The sequence below is a fragment of the Chiloscyllium punctatum genome, chromosome 6 (assembly GCF_047496795.1).
Source record: "Chiloscyllium punctatum isolate Juve2018m chromosome 6, sChiPun1.3, whole genome shotgun sequence".
Lineage (NCBI taxonomy): Eukaryota > Metazoa > Chordata > Chondrichthyes > Orectolobiformes > Hemiscylliidae > Chiloscyllium > Chiloscyllium punctatum.
The window spans coordinates 21137161-21158243 of NC_092744.1; the positions used below are offsets into that span (position 1 = coordinate 21137161).

General features: G+C 40.9%; 1 protein-coding gene across 1 annotated transcript; it reads left to right on the top strand.

Annotated features, from left to right (window-relative positions):
* Positions 1-897: 897 nt before the first annotated feature.
* On the top strand, positions 898-9286 carry LOC140478477 (extracellular calcium-sensing receptor-like). The gene is made up of 5 exons (XM_072571736.1): positions 898-1155; positions 2019-2852; positions 3966-4193; positions 8168-8291; positions 8379-9286. Exons 1-5 carry the CDS (start codon positions 898-900, stop codon positions 9284-9286), a joined length of 2352 nt encoding a protein of 783 aa, XP_072427837.1.
* The last annotated feature ends 11797 nt before the right edge of the window (positions 9287-21083 follow it).

Below are 21083 nucleotides of genomic sequence, written 5' to 3' on the forward strand. Positions count from 1 at the left end.
CATGAAGGTAAAGAATGCGCAGTTTTCAAGTTTTCTACTGGGTAGAGTGTATATCTGTTATGTTGTGCGCATTTTGAAGTGTTTTAAATATTTCTAAGCCTTCTAAGGTTCTGACAGTTGTTTGCAAATATTTCCAGGGATTTCTAATTATTAACAGATATTATGTGTGCCTCTTGGTATTTGCAGGCATTTGCATGAGTTTATTCATCCAACGATTTAATTATAGCTCAAGCATCTGTGAATCAGCGAAAAAGCCCAGGGAAGGGTGGGGTAGAGATAATCAGCTCTGTTTTTGGGTGGGGTAAGGGAAGTCGGCTGGTGAGCAGATTCGGCGTTGAATCAGAATGGGATGATGGATGTTGATATTGGTGGGGCCGTAGATGTCAACGGAGCCCGGATATAAAACGGTCCCATTGTGTTAGTCGTATGCCGCACTGAATACGTGCAGAATGTCATGGTAACGAGAGGTATGAATCGGGCGCGACTTTGCCAATCAGTTGCAATGGGTATCTGCATGAAGTTGGGAGTGCCGGGGCTGTTTTGATAGTCCCACTGGCGAGACCCTTTTAAACAATTGTAAACCTGACACGAATCAGGGTGTATAGCTGGGCATGTGTCGGACAATCGACCCAAATTTGTTCATTATATGATCCGCCCGGATCGTGGTCACTGGTTCCCAAGAAGGTCTTTCTGGCAAACCACAAGCTGCAGCATAAGTCGGGTACTTGGAATTTGCGTTTCCATCGCGGATTTCAATTCAGGCGGGCATCTCAGCGGGGCTGGAAGATCTGGATGAATTAGATCTGGATAATTGGATGGTGAATGTAATACGTTTATCGTTTCCTTTTGTGTCTCACCCGCAGTTTTGATATCGCAAGCTTTCGCCTGATGCAAACCATGATATTTGCTATCGAAGAAATAAACCGGAGCAAAACTCTACTTCCGAATATCTCTCTGGGGTATGAGATCTATGATGACTGCTCGATCTCCGCGAGAGCGGCCAAAGCAGCGCTGGCTTTGGTGAATGGAGAACAAGAACTAATTGAATACCCTGAATGTAAAGGTTCTTCCAATGTGGCAGCCATTCTTGGTTGTGAAACATCCACATCCTCCATTGCAGCCGCAAGAACGGTTGGAACGTTCGGAATTCCAATGGTATCGCGTCTAGTACTTGACTACATATTTGCAACGCCTTTAGAATCATAGTATCCCTACAGTGCAGGTAGAGGCCATTTGAATCATGGATGGGCACTTGCCCACCAAAGAGCACTCCATCCCTATCCCAGCATTTATCATGCCTACCACCTAATCCACCAAACCTGCACATCTTTAGACTCTAGGTGGAAGCGCGAGCACCCAGAGTAAATCCACGCAGACACAGAGGGAATGTGTACACTCCTAATATTCACCCAACGTCAAATTCGAAACCGGGTCCCTGGTGTAGTGAGGCAGCAGTGCTAACCACTGAGCCACGGTGCCGCCTAAAGTTTCATGATGATAGCTTTTTGTTAATTCCAGACATTTTGAACGCAAATTCTGCTACCTACCATAGCGTGTTTTTAAACCCAAATCCCCACGACCTTGTGTTTTGGGTTACTTATCTAATGTTATTACCAGTATGCCACCAACTCCCACATACCGTCCGTTTCCTCATGAAGGCAAATTACAATGTGTAGTGAAACTACCGTTATTGGAAATACTATTTCAGACTCAGACAACCTTTATGATTCCAATAGTACATTCGCCTGTTTACTTCAGGAATATAGTTCTCATGCAATCCCATGTTCTGACCAGTGTAAATTTCAGCTTGCCACTTGTCCTTTCTTTTAAAAACTCGACAAATAATTAACTTTGTTCGATTAGTTCCAATCACAGGCGTGCATACTTCGTATTGTACTTAATAAAATACATCAACAAATAAAGTACATTCATGCTGAAGATATAACAAAGTAACATTTTAAAAACATATTCCAAAAACGACGACTGCATATTTAAATATATTTACTCGTTTTCAGCAGATCAGTTACTTCTCGACTTGCTCCTGCCTGAGCGATAAACAAGAATACCCGACTTTCTTCAGAACGATACCAAGCGACAAATATCAGTCCAAACTTCTGGCTGAACTCGTGAAAACGTTTGGTTGGAATTGGATTGGCACGGTTAGAAGCAACACAGAGTATGGGAATTTTGGGATGAGAACATTTATCGAAGAGGCCCAAAAAATTGGGATTTGCATCGCGTATTCTGAATCGTTTTACAGAACCGATCCCGCCGAGAAAATCAGAAAAATAGTGCAGGTGATGAAAGAGGCAACCACAAAGGTTGTGGTTGGATTCTTGCAAAGCGGCGATATGCGAGTGTTAATTAAGGAGATCTTGCGCCAAAACGTGACCGGGATACAGTGGATTGGAAGCGAAGGGTGGCTTACAGAAGATATATTGTTACCAGAAGAAAGAGCAAGGGTTCGCGTTGGGGCCATTGGTCCAACGACCCGAAGGACAGAAATAGTCGGCCTCAGAGATCATCTTCTGAAAATTCACCCTTCTAGGTTTCCTGACAGCATTTTTGTGAAAAAGTTTTGGGAAAATCTCTTCTCGTGCTCTTTAACGACAGGCGACGCGACAGAGACCGGAAGTTCTGCATTTCATTTGCAGCCATGCACAGGGAATGAACATTTAGATGGTTTAGAAAACGCTTACCTCCCAGCCATCATGGACGGAAGTTCCTACCATGTGTACAAAGCGGTCTATGCTGTCGCTCATGCACTTGATGATATGCTGTCTTGTGAAGAAGGCACTGGCCCTTTTACGAATAATACGTGTGCTCACACTTCAAGCTTTGAACCCTGGCAGGTAGGAAAATACTTAATAATGTTTCAGATCGATCCCATAGACGCCATCCATCTTTGAAGTGTGTACTGTTCTATTTCCACTTGAAGTTTTCACAACCATTATTCCTGTAAGAAAATGAGAGAAAAGCATGCCAACTGGACAATTCTGCATCAAAAGAAAAAAGAATGAATATGCAAATATTCAATTCACACATATACAAATATAGGGAGCAAACCTAAATAGATCATTGTAAGGATATCCAAGGCCTGAAGCTCTTCAAGCAGCATCGTATTGACTGAAGTGCTTGCGAGGTTTAGTTACTATTGTGACGTAGGAAAAGAAAAGGTAAATGATAACAAAGGACGTGTCACTAATAATAATGTGATAAATGCTCAGAATATTGGTGTTAGTTTTGGTGTTGGATAGGTATTTGTGACCTTCGTCTTTTCACTGTATTACAGAGCCTTAGTTCTCAGTGGAATGCTATGTTTAAACCATATCATTCCGACAAATCAACACTCAGTGGAAGCTAATGTGCATTGTCTATTAAGTCTCTGCGGTGGGCAAGACTCCACATATTCTCAATCAGAGTCATTCCTAATATTAGAATCATAAATCCCTACAGTGTGGATGCAGTCTATTTGACCCATCGACTTCCAAGTAGTATCCCAAACAGACACTCCCTACCCTAGCTCTATAACCTTGCATTTTCAATAGCTAACCAACTGAGCGTGCACACCCCTCAACACTAAGGGCAATTTAGCACTGCCAAATCATCAAATTAGCACATCCTTGCAAGGAAACTGGAGCAAACCCACGCAGACACGGGAGAATGTGCAAACGCCACACAGACTGGCGCTCGGGTATGGATTCGAACCCGGCTCCCTAGTGCTGTAAGGCAACTGTGCTAACTACTCAACCACCGCGCCACCATTGACGGAAACATGTGCGACGGAAGATGAGAAACTTGCAAAAACGGAAGATGAATCTCCAAAGTTTATTGTTCATGGCCGGATGCTAATTTGTGATACAATTAATTTCTAAATTAACGGTGTTCATTTGTTTAAATGAATTTTAATGTATGTATCAAGATGACAGCCAAATGCTTATATGTCTTGCATTGTTCTCCTGCAGCTGCTTCACTACCTGCACTCAGTAAATTTCACTGCTCACACTGGGGAAATCGTGTATTTTGATGAAAATGGTGATCCAGTCCCAACATATGACTTAATAAATTTACAAATTAACTTAGAAGGTTCACTTGATATTGTTAAAATTGGATACTATGATGGGTCATCGCCGGAGGGACAAGGGCTTGTCCTGAATTTCGGAGATATCGTGTGGAGCTCCACTGGAAAGCAGGTATTTTCGTTGCGATTTGCATTAACAAACCATGAAAAAAAAGTGACGTTAAAACGCGAATAATTGTTTAGAAGTGCAAGTATTTTTGTGAACTGTTAGAGCATGGGCGTCAATGGCAATGTCATTATGCATTGTCCTTTCTTGCAGACCTGGTTTTACACACAACTGCTTTGTTTTGCAGAACATCTGCTCTTATTTTCATTTTTCCCCTTTACCCCTCAAAGCCTAAGATTTGTTTGTCCTTTCATTGGTTATTTCTGTGCAGTTCAACAATTGGGAATGCACTTTTCATTCTCAATTTTGAATTGCCTTTTTATTTTGTCACAAACCTGTTTTCTTTTTTCTCAAAGCTGTTCCTTTTCTCAAGGATATTATGTCCTTGGTTTTTTTCATAGGAGTAATAAACTGCTCTTGATTCCTATTAGTCTGCTTTGGTATAGAGATTAAAAGGTATTGAGAGGCCTTTTTGTTTAAAAGTAAACAGATGAGACATCAGGCCAAAGTGGTCATGATTTCAAAGTGTCCTGTATAATGAAAGGGGAGTGGTTAGCTCTCAAGCTGAGCAGTTTAGTTCAGTCCAGAACTAGTTGGGAGTTCAACAGGGAGCTGTGTGGAAACAAACTCTCTCTCTCTCTCTCTGCCCTTCTAACTTCAACTTGTAAGCATATGTTACATTCGTTAACTGTGTTTCAAGAGTGTTTGCTTATTAAGACTGTTGTGTATATTCACAACAGCATAATTAGATCTAGTTCTGTAGGGCCTCTTTATTCTGTTCTTTGTGTTTCATTGTGTACTCTTATGAATAAATTGCTGTTTGTATTAAAACCTGGTAATCAACCTAGTTACCTCATGCTGGGTAATTTTCACTGTAGGCGGACCCAAAACAAATCGCAAATTTATCATCTGGTCTGCCTGGTTAAGAATGCTCTGAGTGGTCTGGCCTAGTCCATATCAATTGCCATGCACTGGACATGAGATCAATGCATGAAATGTTGAATTTTTTATTATAATTCTTCATGGAATTGGAATATTTTTGTGTACATTATTTCTATCTACCTGGGAACTTTAGGGCCAAGAAAGTTGGTCTCTGGATTCAAAATGCTGGCTCTGTTTTCTCTTCAGGAAGGCTACAGGTCCTGCTGAGTTTCTCCAGCAATCTCTCTTTGAGTTAGTTGTCGCCCATTGTCAAGGTTGTTTTCTTTCAGAGCAGTGAGCTGAGATTCGGTTTTGAGATTACTAAAGGCCTTAATTGAATAGACGTAGAAAAAGCATATACTCTTCAATCATCAATTTCGTCAACTTAGCCAACGAACACTCACATGCAACCTCACAAATGCGACTGGATGTTATGATATAGATGGATTTAATACGAAGATGCAGAAAGCGTCGAGAGAGGAAACAATTGACATCTATGGTGCTAATTAAGCTTTCATGGAGAATAGATTCCGTGTTATTTTTGTAAGTGACGTCATATGTACGCAAGTTTGTGTTGTTACCTCTTGTTGGCAACAATCTTATGCAGGTACAGCGTGACTACTTTATGTTGGATTATACCAGCTGCAGAGTTCGTTCAGGGAACCGCGCAAAGCATTCGGAGCTGACAGACGATAATTGCCATTATCAGTTGAAGAAAAAGGTTCCCACATTGAATGGATAACAGACTTTCATCGATAGGCCTCAACTTTACATTATCGAGACTCCTCCTACCTCACATTTTACAAAATGTGTTCTTCAAATTAACAATAAATTTGAATGATTACAATGTGTTCACGGCGACGAATTCCTCAACTATGACTTCCGAAGCGTATTGTTTGAACTGGATGCTGTTTTTTTGTCATTGACCACAGAGTCAAGTTTTGATGAATACACTGGAAAGGAATCACTGGTGGTAATGCAATTAGCTTGCAGTCCCTTCTCTTCTCATTTCTCGTCAGTTTCCAGCAAATATTTTATGAACGTTCAGAATGTCAAATGCGCAATTTGTTAAAACAGTGTTGGTCAAAATTATGTTCCAAATATTCACTTAAAATTGACAATGCATTCATGAAGATTTTACCAGGCAGAGTAATGTTGTTGACACTTTGCCCAAAGTTACTTATTTGAAAGCAATCATAAAAGGATGTTTATTTAATTACCAATAACTTCATTTTTTTCAACAAAGTATCTGTTAATTAAATCTTTGCAGCATTATTTTATTTTGAGATGTTCCGTGTGAGTCGTTTGCAAGAAAAGGATTTATCCATAACTACTGCTGAGGAAACGTTGGTGAACTTTCTTGTACAAACATCACAATAACTTGGTCGTGGTCCACCTCCAGTGTTGTTCGCAGGAAGGCAAAGACATCGATTCAATTTGAATGAACGAAGAGCAATAAACTGTCAAACTAAAGCTGTCCGTGTTTTTTTGGAGGGCAATTACGTATTTCTATTCATTCTTTTAGCAAATGGTCAAGACCTGACACTTGCATGACATGGATGTTACTCAACAGCAATACTTTAAGGCTGGATGCTTTCTGGGTCTGCGTGCATGTGGGTGAGACTTCTTCATTATCTGAGTAAAAACTGTTAAATTCCAGTTTTGATCTCCAAGATGCTGGCCGAGTAGTAGCGCAGCGTGCTCGCCCGCTTTTCCTTCTCTTTTCTTCCTTCACAGCTTTTTTCTCTTACTAAAATCTACCGGTAGTTACCTTCTGTGGAGTGATCGAGCCAGCACAGGGGATAGTGAGGGAGCAGTCGCAGGGGAGAGCGAGCCACAGTAGATAAGAGCGAGAAAGCGAGCCAAACGCGGAGGATAGCCAGCCTCGCGCAGCAGCGATAGATGTTCCCCCAGCATCTACGGGGTCGAGAGCAGCGGGTACGAGGTCTCCTGGTATCTGCGGCGGATTCAAGCGATAAATATCTAGCCAAATATGCAGGCCAGAACGGAGGAGATGAAACCCTTGTGGGAAGTGCCAGCTCAGAATGGCTAAGCATTTAAGAGGAAGTGTTGAAACAATGTTGAACGTTTAACTTTATTTATTTTTTCTACGTTACACTAAGAATAACTGTAATACTGAACTTTTGACTTTTTTCCTCATGTTTCTACATTATAACTAAGATTTTGTACCTGGGTACCTTTGTACACAATGTGCTCTGGGTATGGCGAATTTGTACACTTTTTACTGGACTCCGACATCAAAATCGAATTCAAAATCGAAATCCAAAATGAGAAATTATGAGGTATTGTTGAGCCTGTGAAGTTTGACAGCAGTATTGGTTTTACGATTTTGCTTACTATGGCGTTTGAACTGGGGATGGTATTTGGCTGGACAGGAAACGAAATTGACATGTTTGACAGGCAGGACTACTCAGCTAATCTTCAAGGAATGTCGTATATGTACCGGAGAGTTTGGCGTTTCTGTTTTATCTACTCCGTTCAGCCGCTTCTCGATATCATGATGGATGGATAGCTGAATTGCTGAATTGTTGAAGTCTGAGATCTGTGAAGGTTAGGATCTAAAGGCCGGGTAGCGATGTTGGTTTTCTAGGTAGCTTGCTTGGGCTGAAGATGTTTGAAAAACACTTGTACTCATACCTGATGCGTTCCACTAATATTGACGTCGGGTGTATCCAGGGATCCTCTATCCCCTTTGGCCTGATACTTGACCACCACCAGACACGACGCATTCGGCAAATAGAAAATTACGGGCAAACGGTTTGCAGTGGTAGAAAATTGGTCACTTATAGGACTAAAGCTTCAGATGCAAAATATAGTCAAAGAGAATTGCCGTAATCTGCAATGCACTACCTGCTGGGATGTTAGCAACGCATTGAACAGTCAACATTCAAAAGACTTTTTGTTTAATATTTGAAGAGAAAAAGTGCCGGGTGCCCGGCCTTGCACATACCTCTCCAAGTGACAAAATATTAACCTCAACGTCTTTAAGCTATGATTCTATTATATGAATTACCCAGGTATTATTTCCTTTGTCTTAGATTCCACGTGCCCTTTGTTCCGAACCTTGTCCTCCCGGATCAAGAAAGGTCAGTAGAAAAGGTCAACCAATATGTTGTTTTGACTGCGCAGAGTGCGCCGATGGAGAGATTAGCAACACCACAGGTATGCACAAACATGCGACCAAGTACGACGGTGTCTTGTAGCCAATATAAGTTTCGTACTAAAAAATTGATTCTCTCATTCTTTCAGATTCCACGGATTGTATCAAGTGCCCTTTGGATTACTGGTCGAATCAGCAAAAGGATCGCTGTGTTCTAAAAATGATTGAATTCCTTTCCTTTCAAGAGGTTCTGGGCTCCGTCTTCGTGGCGCTTGCTTCAGTGGGAGTGTGTCTTGCACTGGGTACAGCTACTATATTCCTCCGGTATCGGGAAACACCTATCGTTCGAGCAAACAATTCGGAGCTGAGCTTCCTCCTTCTCTTTGCCCTAACGCTTTGCTTCCTGTGCTCACTTACCTTCATTGGGAAACCGACCGGATGGTCCTGCATGTTGCGGCGGACTGCATTTGGAATTGTATTTGTTCTCTGTATTTCCTGTATTTTAGGGAAAACTGTTCTTGTTGTGATCGCTTTTAAATCAACTCTTCCCAACAACAACTTGATGAAATGGTTTGGACCCATGCAGCAACGGTTAGGCGTGTTTGTTCTTACATTTCTTCAAGGTTTAATTTGCGCAATCTGGCTCATTGTATCACCTCCCTATCCAGTGAAAAATGTGACCTATTATAGAGATATCATTATTTTGGAATGTGACGTGGGTTCTTTAAAAGCCTTTTATTTCGTATCCAGTTATATTGGTCTTCTGTCCACTGTATGCTTCCTGTTAGCTTTTCTTGCCCGGAAACTTCCAGATAATTTCAATGACGCGAAATATATAACTTTCAGTATGCTGATCTTCTGTGCTGTTTGGATCACTTTTATTCCGGCTTATGTCAGCTCTCCTGGAAAGTACACGGTGGCTGTCGAAGTGTTTGCCATTTGGGCGTCAAGCTTTGGTTTACTTGTCTGCATTTTTACTCCGAAATGTTACATTATTTTACTGAAACCGGAGAATAACTCAAAGGAAAAAATAATGGGCAGATGCTCTTCACGGTAGTTCTTAGGTTTCTCTGTTTCTGGTCTCAAGATGTTCATTCTGGAGATTGTTGTACCAATATTAATATTTCTTGTTGATTAAATAATTTTCACTCAATTTCGACGCAGTTGTGTTTTTGTTCTAATAAATAAAATTAATTTACTTCGATTTTATATCAATTTTCTTGTTATTTTTGAAGAGTACATTGCTGAAACTGTTTGACGCCGCCGTCTTACGTTGGTTTGGAGATGAATTGCATGCACAAGCTGCTCTGATATTAAGTAAACAAAAGAAGGAAGATTTGCAGATGCTCGAAATCAGAAATGCGATGGTGCTGCTCGTTCAGAATTAGAATCCTTACTGTGTGAAAACAGGACTTTCGACCCAACAATACCACACCGACCCTCGGAAGGCTATCCCACCCAGACCCATTCCCCTGCATTTACACCGACTCACACACCTAACGTATACATCGCTGAACACTATGGGAAATTTAGTATGGCCGATTCACCTAACCTGCACACCTTTAGATTGTGGGAGGAAACCGGAGCACCCGGAGCAAACCCATGCCGACACGGGGAGAATGTGCAAGGCAACAGTGCTAACCACAGTGCCACCGTGCCGCTCGTTGAACGAGGTTATGCTGTCCTTGCTTTTTTTTCGGGAGGTCGTATAAACGCAGTTCCCAAACGTTTAGGGCCAACGGATTTTAAGGCCAATTTGATTATAGCTTACAGGTATGGCCTCAGACAAAAGGCTTTCAAATAAAAAAAAACTTGCACAATGAAAGGGGAATGGCCAGTTCTCCCATCTCAGCTTTCGTCTGGTTTCATTTGATTTTTTATGGCAATATTGCTATTCACTGAAAGCAGTCAGGCAGTTGTGTAGCTGCTGGACCCAAGAAGCAGCACAATGCCGGCCCTCTTTCTCTCTGACTTCTCTGCTGTAAGAACCCGTCTTTGATTTTACCTGTTTTGCCGAGCGTTGTTAATAGGGATTGTCGCGAGTGTTGGGCACAGCATCATTAAGTGGGGATAGTCTGTTGGCTTTTCGGATAGATTAAGTTATTCTGTATCCTGTTGTCTTTTGTTTGTGTTTCATTCTGTAATCTTGTAAATGAATTCTGTTTTGTTTAAAAGGGAGTTGTTTGACCAGCTGCATCCCTCCTGGAATATCCACGTTACACTTGCTTAAAACAACTAGCAAAGTTAGGGTCTTGGCTTCTGTTTTGAAATGTTTTGAGAGGATCTACCCCAGTCCATAACAGGTTGGATGCTTTGCGTGATTGGTTCCACAGTTCCAAATTGGGATAGGATTGCTGGGCTCGAAGGAAGTGAGTGGTAGGTGTTAACGTCTTTTGTTCTGGGTGTTGAATTCAGTTGGTTTAAACAGTGCTGGAGATAGCAATGGCTCTTTCAGACACTAAGAGTTCCTGGGAATGAAAGAAGTGACTTTGGGGGTTTTGCAAAAGACGATTGAGGTCAAGCTGCTGGGATTAGCAGACAGGCTGGAGGTGGAGCTGCTTCCGTCCGTTATGAAAAGAGAGATAATTACAGTCGTAGCTCAACATTTAAATTTGCTGGAAACGCAATCAGATTCTTTAGAGGTGCCTAAAATTCAATTGAAAATGAAGCAGCTTGAGTTAGAGGCAAAAGCAATAGAAAGGGCAATAGAAATGATACGGTTTGAATTATGATTAAAAACATAGGCAAGAGAAAAAGAATGAATCGCTTTAGCAGAACAAAAAGAAAGAGCGTGGTAGAAAACAAGAATCAGGAAAGGAAGGAAGAGGAGCTTGAACTTCAGAAGTTGGCATTTCCACAGGAACTCAAAAGTTCGCTTTCTGAAGTACCCATTTGGAAGGGCAGAGAGTTAAACGGCAAGATTAGCAGCTGAAATGGCTTATGGTTTTGAGTTGGTCCATAAATCAAAGTTTGGCTTCCAAAGTCAATTTCAATCCATGAGGGATAGAAATTGGGGAAAAGAGAAATCCTCACGTGGAAAGGGAAAGGTAAACCACGGTGAAGATCATAAGGATAACGTACCACAGGGTAAAAAGGAAACCCTTGAAGGGGAAAGAGAAGTTAAAAACTTCTGATGTTTTCACTGCAATAAAGTAGGCCATATTAAATAACAGTGTTGGTGTATTAGGAAAAGTACTGTGAATTCAAATGCAGGAAAATAGCATAAGGCAATGAAGTTTGTTAGAGTGGTAACAGAAAGCACAGTGGACGCTAGAAAGTTGCACCAGAATCTATAATCTGCTCAGAGGTTGGTTACGGAGCAAGTGCCAAATCTTCTTAAACCACATGCCTGCAAAGGTAAAGTTTACTCGTATAGGACAGGTGCAGCAGGTAAAGAGGTTACAATATTAAGAGATTTTGGATTCCCTTCATCCGTGATGTTGAAAGACGTGAAGATACGGACTTCTGAAGGACTATTGCCAGAAAAAAAGTGCTAGTAACGGGAATTCACGGTGCGACAAAAAGTGGTCAATTATTTAGAGTGTACAGTTAAGAGTTGGGAAATCGTGGTCGGAGTACTGGACACACTCTCAGCTCCAGGAATATAATTGATTGTTGACAAGGTAGTAGTGCTGCCTACTGTGGTCGAAAACCCGTTGAAAACTGAAATATTGCAGGAAACATATTCTGGGATTTTCCCTGACTGTGTGGCAATGTGGTCTCAAATTCACCAATTTAAACAGGAGCTATCAAAGAGTACAGATAAGAATGTTAATGTGGAATTAACAAAGACTGCTTGAAAAGAATCTGAATGTGTCCCTGAATGTTAAAATCTTAAAAAGTGATGTCCTAATGAGGAAATGAAGACCTTCATATATTCAGGCAGATCAAAAATGGACCGAGTTCATCAAGTTGCATTGCCAGAGATGTTGTGAGTGGTACAAAGGCTATCATTAGGGTCGTATTTAGCAGTGAGGAAAACTTAAGGTAAAATACAAAAAAAATGTTTACTGGCTTGGACTGCACAAGGATGTAGCTGAATTTTAGCAGATGTCAGGTAATTGAAATACATGCCAAGTAATTGGAAAACCACAGACAGCAATAAAATCCGCACCTTTAATACCTACTCCTGTATTTCAGGAATCTTTTACAAGAGTCTTGATTTATTGCATAGTACCCCTACCTAAAAGGAAAAGTTTAAATCTGTATTTGTTAACAATGATTGATGTGTTGATTACATTTCCTGAGATTGTTCCATTGTGCAATATCACAGCTAAAAGGATTGTAGAGGAATTACTCATTTTTTTCACTCAGTATGGACTACCCACAGAGATACAACCAGATCAAGGGTCAAATTTTACATCAAAATTGTTCAAGGAAGTTTGGAAAACTTAGGAATAAAACAATTCAAATCTACTGTGCACCATTCAGAATCGCAGGGAGCGCTAGAAAGGTGGAATCAGACATCAAATACTATGTTGGGGGCTTTTAGACTATCCAGATGTTTAGGATAAGGGGATTCCTTGTGTGCTTTTTGTGACAAGAGATGCACCAAAGGAATCGACCAAATTCAGTCCATTTACATTTGTTTGGGGGCATAAACTGAGAAGTCAGTTAAAATTAATAAAGGAGAAATTGGTAAGTCAGAATTGAGAGACCACATATTTGGACTTTGTGTCAAATTTTCGAGAATGATTACATAGGATGGGGGAGTGGGCTGGATATTGTTCAGAAGTATCACAGCATATAATGAAACAGGAAGCAGACAAAAATCAAGAACTCGCAATTTTGCTATTGGAGATAGAGTGTGTTATTTCCAGTGATGGGTGAACCTTTAAAAGCAATGTTTAGTGTACCTTATCAAGTCAAAAGGAAATCGAGTGAGGCGAACATTTGATAAGGATTCCAGACAGAAACAAATCTCATTAAGTGTGTCATGGGAATATGCTCAAAGTATATTTTTGACAGAGAAGGAAAGCCAGAGGAGAGTGTGTTATTGGTTACAACACAGAGGGAAGAACCAAGTTCAGAGGATTCTGAATTGGACATTGCTCAAGTTAAATTGGACAATGAGAACGTTGTCAAAAATTGGGATAAATTATAAAGTCACCTTCCAGGGGAAAATCGAAATGACCTGAAAGAGTTATTGCTATCACGGAGGGAGATACGTGGAAATAAGCTAGGAAATGGTTACCTAATTATGCATGATGTAGATATAGGAGATGCTGTTCCGATTAAACAGCATCCCTACAGATGCAGTCCTCTCAAGTTTGCACCGCTTCAAAAGGAGATTGAATGCATGCTCCAAGATGACATAATTGAAGTGAGTTAGATGACTGAAGCTCACCCATAGTAATGGTGCCAAAACCAAATGGTACCAATGGATATGTGTGGACTCTCGCAAAGTCAGTGCCATTACAAAGACCAATGCATATCTGATTCTGTGTTTGGAAGACTGTGTTGAGAATGTGGGGCAATCTATTTTTCTGAGTTGGACTTGCTCAGGGGAAACTGGCAGGTACCTTTGTCAGAAAGAGCAAAGGCAATTTTGGCTTTCTGAACGTCGAATGGATGGTATTAATTTAAAGCCGTGCCATTTAGTATAAAAAATACACTAGCCACATTTCAGAGACAAACCAATAAGTTCAATGCTGGATTGCCCAATTGTATATATTGATGACCTGGTGATTTTCAGTCACACATGTAAGGAGCACTTGCAACATTTACCAGACTTCGTTGATCGACTTCAGAAGGCAGGCTTAGTGATAAACATGGCTAAAAGTTAATTTACCAAACCCCAAATCACCTTCCTAGACTATGTTATTAAACGTGGACAAATGTCTTCACAGAATGCAAAAACAAATGTAATTGGGGATTTTCCAGTACTACTGACAAAAAAGAGAAGTACTTTGACTCCTGGGATTCAATAAATTTTATCTAAAGTTCGTATTACATTTTAGCAGTGTGGCTGCTCCACTCAATCAATTGCTAAATAAAGGCATGAAGTTTCAGTGGACAGCAAAGAAAGCATTTGACAGCCTGAAAACTGTGTTAACCATTGCCCCAATATTAGCTACACTGAACTCTGCAAAACATTCAAGGTGGCTATTGATGCAAGTGATGTGCGTGCTGATGCTGTGCTTTTGGAAAAAGATACAGAAAGTTAAAAAGACTTATAGTGTATTTCTCCATGAAGTGGAACAATCATCAGCAGAAGTATTCTACCGTAGAAAGAGACCTTGAGCATTGTGTTGGCGTTACAACATTTCAATATTTATGTTACTAGTAAGGTTTCTGAGACAATCACATACCCTTTCAAGTTTGTGGAGAAATTTAAGGGCAAAAATGGGAGACTGTTTAGATGGAGCTTGTTGTTACTGCCATTCAATTTGTAAATTATGCTTATCGCTGGACTAGAAAACATCATTGTCGATGCATTGTCGGGACGTGAATGAGAAACAGAAGCGATTGGTGGCAGAAATAAAACAGACTGAAACAAAATGCATTAGTGCATGGTTGCATGATTAATGTATACGTGTGTTGTAGAGTACTGACAGTTTAAGATTAAGGCGCTTTAAACTAAAGCAATTTTTGGGTGGTGATGGTTCTTTTTTATAAAAAAGGGGGGCGTGTGATGCTGCTGCTCCTTGAACAAAGTTATCTTGTCCTTGATTTTTTATTCAGGTGGTCATAAAAATACTTGTTCTGAAATGTCTGGGTTTGAAAGTGTTTAGGGCCAAATCAATTATAGCGGACAGATACTGCTTCAGGCAAAAAGCTTTTAAGTTTTTTTTTAAAAACTTGTACAATAAAAGAAGAGTGGCCAGTTCTCCAAGATCAGCTTCTCCTTGGTTTGATTTGGTTTGAGAGTCTGGCTATTCACTGAAAGCAGTCAGGCAGTTTGAAGCCGCTGATCCAAGTAACAGCTACATGGAAGAGGGTGTTCCATGTTGTCATTCTCTCTGTCTTGTAAGACCCTATGTTTGACTTTAACCATTTTTTTAACCAAGGCATGTTTATGGGGATGGTTGCAAGTATTTGGAACAGCATCATTAAGTTGGTATAATCTGTTGAGTTTTCAGATCGGTTAAGTTATTCTGTTTTTTTTCTTTTGTTTGTGTTTCATTTGGTCATCTTGTAAATAAATTCTGTTTTGTTTAAAGCTAAGTGGCTTGACCAGCTGCATCCATCCTGGAATATCCACGTTACACTTGCTTAAAAGAACTGGGAAATTCAGTGTCTGGGTTAGTTTCTTGAAATGTTTTGAGGGGTTCTGCCCATTCCCAAAACAGAAACCAAAACAGAAATTGCGAAAACTCAACCGGTCTGGAGGCAGCTGTGGACAAAAATCAGAATTAGCATCATGGATCCAGTGACACTTCTTCAGAACTGCTGTGACCCCAAACATTATCATTGATTTCCCTCCATAGATTATGAAATCCCTGCTGAAGTTTTCCAGCAATTTCTGTTTTTGTTGCAGTTTTATGAAGTTGGCCTTTTGATCCCTATTGGTTTATTCCTATCCTTTAACTCTTTGACTGAGGAAATATTCTTCTCATTCCGTTCATTTGCGATTTGCAGATGCATATTCTCCACATAGACCCGAGTCAGTTATTCTACAATAAAACAAAAAACTGCGGAAGCTGGAGATCTGAAACAAAAATAGAAAGTGTTGGAGAAACTCAACAGGACTGGCAACTTTTGTGGGAAGGAAACAGAGTGAAAGTTTCGAGTCTGGTAACTCTGCAACACAACTGCTATTAGCTCGGAAAAACTGGTACTCGTGTCAAAGCCAAAATGGGGGAGACGTGAGCATTTAGATGGAGACTGAGCCGAGACAGAGAGATCGGAGCCGGATTGGTAAATAAGGAGGTAATGGATAGCAGGACAGGACAGACGAAAAACCGAATAAGAGATGAGAAAGAACTTAGAGTGTGAAAATCAGAAGCTGTACTGAGTGTACCCAGTTTATGTGATAATGGTCTAGAAGTAGTTGAGAATAGGTAAGTGTGCTAAAATCAAGCCATGTCAGAACAGGATCCGTTGTAGAGTGGGTAATAAGCATGGAAGGACAGCATCATGCTCTAAACTTTCTGAACACATGTCGAGCCCTGCAGACTCCAGGGTACTCAAGCAGAAAAAGCAAACCTGCGCTGAGGATCACTTAAACACTGCAGCAAGCTAGTGGCAGAGATGTAACGTTGGGAACACATTGGCATGTTGAAGTAACAGTGTCATTTTTCCAGTTTCTCCATTGCACGTGTTCTGATAATGCTACCTTCCACAGGGGACCTCAGAAATGCCCGCCTGTTTCCTTAGTTGACAGGGCCTTGGGCCTCTTTTAAACCATATCCCACCCTTTCTCTTCCCTTTCACAATAATGATATTGTCTGCCTCGTCTCCACTTACCAACTGGCCTTTTCATTCAATGGATTGCAAGCTTCCAATTCCATCATCTCCAACAGGATGCCATAACCAGACATATCGTCCCCTCCCATCCTTTGTCTACGTTCTGCAGGGACTGACCCATCCAGGATACACTGGTTCATTTGTTCTCCTCTATCAACATCTCACATCCCCATGGCACCTTCCCATGCAAATTCAGAAGATGTAATAGCTACCCAGTTGCCTCCTCCCGCCTCACAGTCCAAGGCCTGAGACAAAGCTGCCAGTTGAAGCAGTGATTCATGTGCACTTCATTCAGTCTATTCTATTGTATTTGCTGTTCACAATGTGGTCGTCTCCACTTTGAGGAATCAAACCACAGATTGGGTACTGATCTGCAGAAGACCTATGCTCTGTCCACAAAAATGACTCTGTCATTTCAACACAGCATGTAATCATGCCAACACACGGTCGTAGGCCTGCTGTTCCAGTATGCCTGAGTGCAGGTTCGACGAGCAACATCTCATTTTCATCTTGCAGGTGTCCCTTCAGTCTCTAGAGCTCAACATTGCCTTCAATAACTTTAATACCTGATTCGACTCTTCTATTTTCATTACCCAGTGCACATCCAGTTCTATGATGACATAGTTTGCTTTTTGCACAGTCATCCATTCTTGCCTACTTGTAGGCCCATTATCACATTATATGTTGCACTGCTAACTGACCATCTTGCTCTTAGCTGTAATTATTTCGTCTTCAGCTTTTCTTCCATCTTGGCCTACTTTTTTTATATCAACTAGATTATCCACTCCTTCCATATCATTTTCTCTCTGGTCTCTGAATCCAGCTATTCGCCCAACAATCCCCTCTAAGTACCTCAACCCCCATCCCCCATATTGGTTTCAGCATAGATACCAGCTTTCCTTCTTAATAATGGCTGTGATGACGACTTAATCGACTCGAAATTTTAACGTACTTTCTGCCTGCTGCCTTTCTCCACAAATTTCTGCTTTTTGCTCCTTCATACTGCAGTTGTGTTGCCTAGCAGTTGTCATTAAAAACCTCAGAGTTTCTGATACTTTTCTTCTTTCAAAATAACAATAATAAATATACCTTTAAGAAATAATTACTCTGATTATTTAGATGTTGAGGAGCTTATTACTGTTGAAGTTTCTTTTCCCAGATTTAATATTCATTGCTGGTTAAACAATTTTGAATGTATTTTTGCTTTTGTTCTGTGAAAAAAATCAAATTGATTCGATTTTGTATCAAGTTCCTTGTTATTTGTGAAGACCATTTTAGCCACAGTGTAAACACTTTGTGTCCACGTCACATATTGATCTGGATATGAATTCCATGCATAAGCTGCACTTTTATTAAATTGACCTTCCCATCTGTTAATATTGGCTTTCTTTTAGCTCTTTGATTGGGATAATTTTCTTCTCAGTCTTTTCATATATGATTTGTATATGCATATCCCACACATAGAACGAAGTCCATTATTCGGCATTGAAACAAAAAACCTGCGGGTCTGGAGATCTGCAACAAACGAGAAATTGCTAGAGAAACTCAGCATGTCTGATAACATTTGTAGGAAGAAAACAGAGTCAACATTTCGAGGTTCAATGACTCTTCATTAGAACTGTTAACAGCGAAGAAAACCTGAAGCCAAAGTGGAGAGTAGTGAGCGGATAGGTGGAGACACAGAGTAATGAAACGGGGTCGGCAAAGAAGGAGACGCTGGATAGCAAGCCAGGACAGAGGAAAAGCTGAATAAGAGATAAGAAGATCTACGAGTGGGAAGGTGAGTGCATTCAATACAACACATATTATACGATAATTGACCAAAAAGGTGAGAGTGGGTGACTGCGAAAAGTAAACCATCTCATAACACAACTTGTTTTTGGAGTGAGTACAAAACTTAGAAAAACGGAATCAAGCTCTAAAGTTATTGAACTAGATGTTGAGCCCGAGAGGCTTTAGGGTATTAGAGTGCAAAATGAAATTGAGGGTTGTTGTACCTAAGTTATATATATATAATATAAAACGTTCAGCAAGAAATAGGAAGTCAATTGAAAAGTTGGACTTCATTTAGAATGGAATGGAATACAGTGGACCTGTATTCATAGAGCTTTGAGGAAATGATTGATTTGATTTATTTATTGCCATGTGCGTTTCGTAACAAAGTACAGTGAAAAGTTTCTATCCCTTAGCCAGTCTCCACCATCACTTAAAAAAAACCAAAGCATAGAATATAAGATAGAAGAATAAAGAAAAAAGCGTTGAACCTTACAATCCTTCTTGTTAACTGCTCCGCCACGGGCTACAGACCTGGTACTCAGACACTTGTCCCTTTGCAGTGCGCCACTACTGGAATGAAAGTCACTTGTCTTCAGCATCGTCTCCACCAACGGCCTGGCCATGCACTGGACTTCGCAGTGCAACCGCTGCCGATGTCACAGGATCTCGTACTGGGCCCAAACTCGCTTCTTCAGCAATGAATTTGCATTGTACATGCAAACTCGCCCCTGCCACAGCAGCCTGAGTCAGAATTGATGTCCAGGGATATCTGAGTTTTCTGATTGTATCCTGAAGGTGGCAACGCAAGTAATCAGAGTGATCAAGAAGGCATTCAGCATTCTTTCCTTCATCGGACAGGGTATTGAGTGCAAGAGTTGACAGGTCATGTTAAAGGCTTTGGTTCGGCTAAATTTGGAATACTGCGTACAGTTCTGGTCGCCACCTTACCAAAAGGATATGGATACTTTGCAGACGGTGCAGAGAAGGTTCATCACGATGTTGCCGGGTATGAATGGCGCTAGCTATGAAGAGAGGTTGAGTAGATTCGGATTATTTTCATTCGAAAGACGGAGGTTGGGGGGGCGGTGGGCGACCTGTTTGAGGTATACAAAATTATGAAAGGTATAGATAGGGTGGAGATCAAAAATCTTTTTCCCAGAATGGGAGACTCAATTGCGAGGGTCACAAGTTCAAAGTGAGAGGGGACCTGTTTAATGGAGATATGCACGGGAAGTCGTTTAAACAGAGAATGGTGGGTATCTGGAATACATTGTCAGCGGAGATGGTGATAGCGGGCATGATAACATCATTTAAGATGTATCTGGACAGACACATGAATGGGCATAGAGCAGATGGATACAGATCCTTAGAAAATAGGCGACAGGTTTAGAAAGAGGATCTTGATTGGCGCAGGCTTGGAAGGCCGAAGGCATGTTCCAGTGCTGTAATTTTTCTTTGTTCTTTGTTGGAACTGGGATCGATCACCATGCGTCCATGTTTGGAATGCTTGTCGACCGTCACAGCAATGTGCTGGGCCTACTTGCTGCTGCCGATGTCGTCGCAGCAACAGACCTCTCCAATAAAGGGGCAAATGGTTCAGAGAAAATGTGAGGATAAAGGTCGTTAAGTTGGGGGCATTTGGATCTTGCTCTCTGTCAGGGTGTTAGAGACAGAAACCCTCAGAACATTTATTTAGATGTGCAAATACAATGCCAAGTTTACAAGGCAAGTGTTGATTAAGGTAGCTAGGTGCTTGGTTTTGACCAGTACTGATATAATGGGCTGAAGGGCCATATTCTGTGTTATAGATCTGTCTGGGTCCGTGAATGTCTTCCCTCGGAGAATAGTGAATCTATGGAATTCTTTACCAAAGAGGATTATACAATTTGATCATGAAGTATGTTCGATTATATGGCTATGTGTCCTACCTTTGTTGTAGTTTTTGCAAACATCATTCGCAGGATTACACCTTCTTGCATTCCTGTTGTCTGTTTAGAAAGTAATAACTCACTTGTGGTTTTCAACTGCACTAACTTTTATTTCATGTGAATTCAATGTGCAGAACTAGCGATCCATCAATCACGATTACCTGCATGAATGAAGGTGTGCTGGAAACAACTTGATTGTGCAGCGTCTCAGAGACTGAATCTATTTCGTCCGATTTTATGTGACTCATTGTTGTGAGGCGCTGTGGGATGCCCTCAGGTCGTAAGGGACGCTATATAATATCACGTTCTTTCTTATTCAGTTTAACCTAGTGATAGGTTCCTTTCAAGAAAGCAATGACGTTGAATCTGATACTCCTATTGCTGGCTGTTGTGCATACGAAGGTATCATATGGAGTGATTTGCAAGGCTCGAGCAAAAAATGACTTGCCAAATTTGTCTGAAGATGGTGATATAATCCTGGGCGGGATATTTTCAGCACATTTCGATGTGATTCATGGTGCTCCTTCATTTGCCGTTAGTCCATCGAACATGTATTGCGAAAGGTAGGTCAAACAGTCATAGAATCGTAAAATATTGGGCAAACGAGACACTGGAGATACTGCACAGATGGTTTATAGGGCTGATACCGGAAATCACAGTGATAGAATCACAGTTACACAGCGCAAAAGATCCAACCAATCCACGGCTAACGGCGTGTGGCTTAATATATCAGAAAGGGAT

Excerpts from the sequence above, each read along its gene's own strand:
- LOC140478477 (XM_072571736.1), top strand. The coding sequence starts at position 898 with ATGATATTTGCTATCGAAGAAATAAACCGGAGCAAAACTCTACTTCCG. Across the intron at positions 2,853-3,965 it reads CAAGCTTTGAACCCTGGCAG|CTGCTTCACTACCTGCACTC; the intron begins GTAGGAAAATAC and ends GTTCTCCTGCAG. Across the intron at positions 8,292-8,378 it reads AGAGATTAGCAACACCACAG|ATTCCACGGATTGTATCAAG; the intron begins GTATGCACAAAC and ends TCATTCTTTCAG.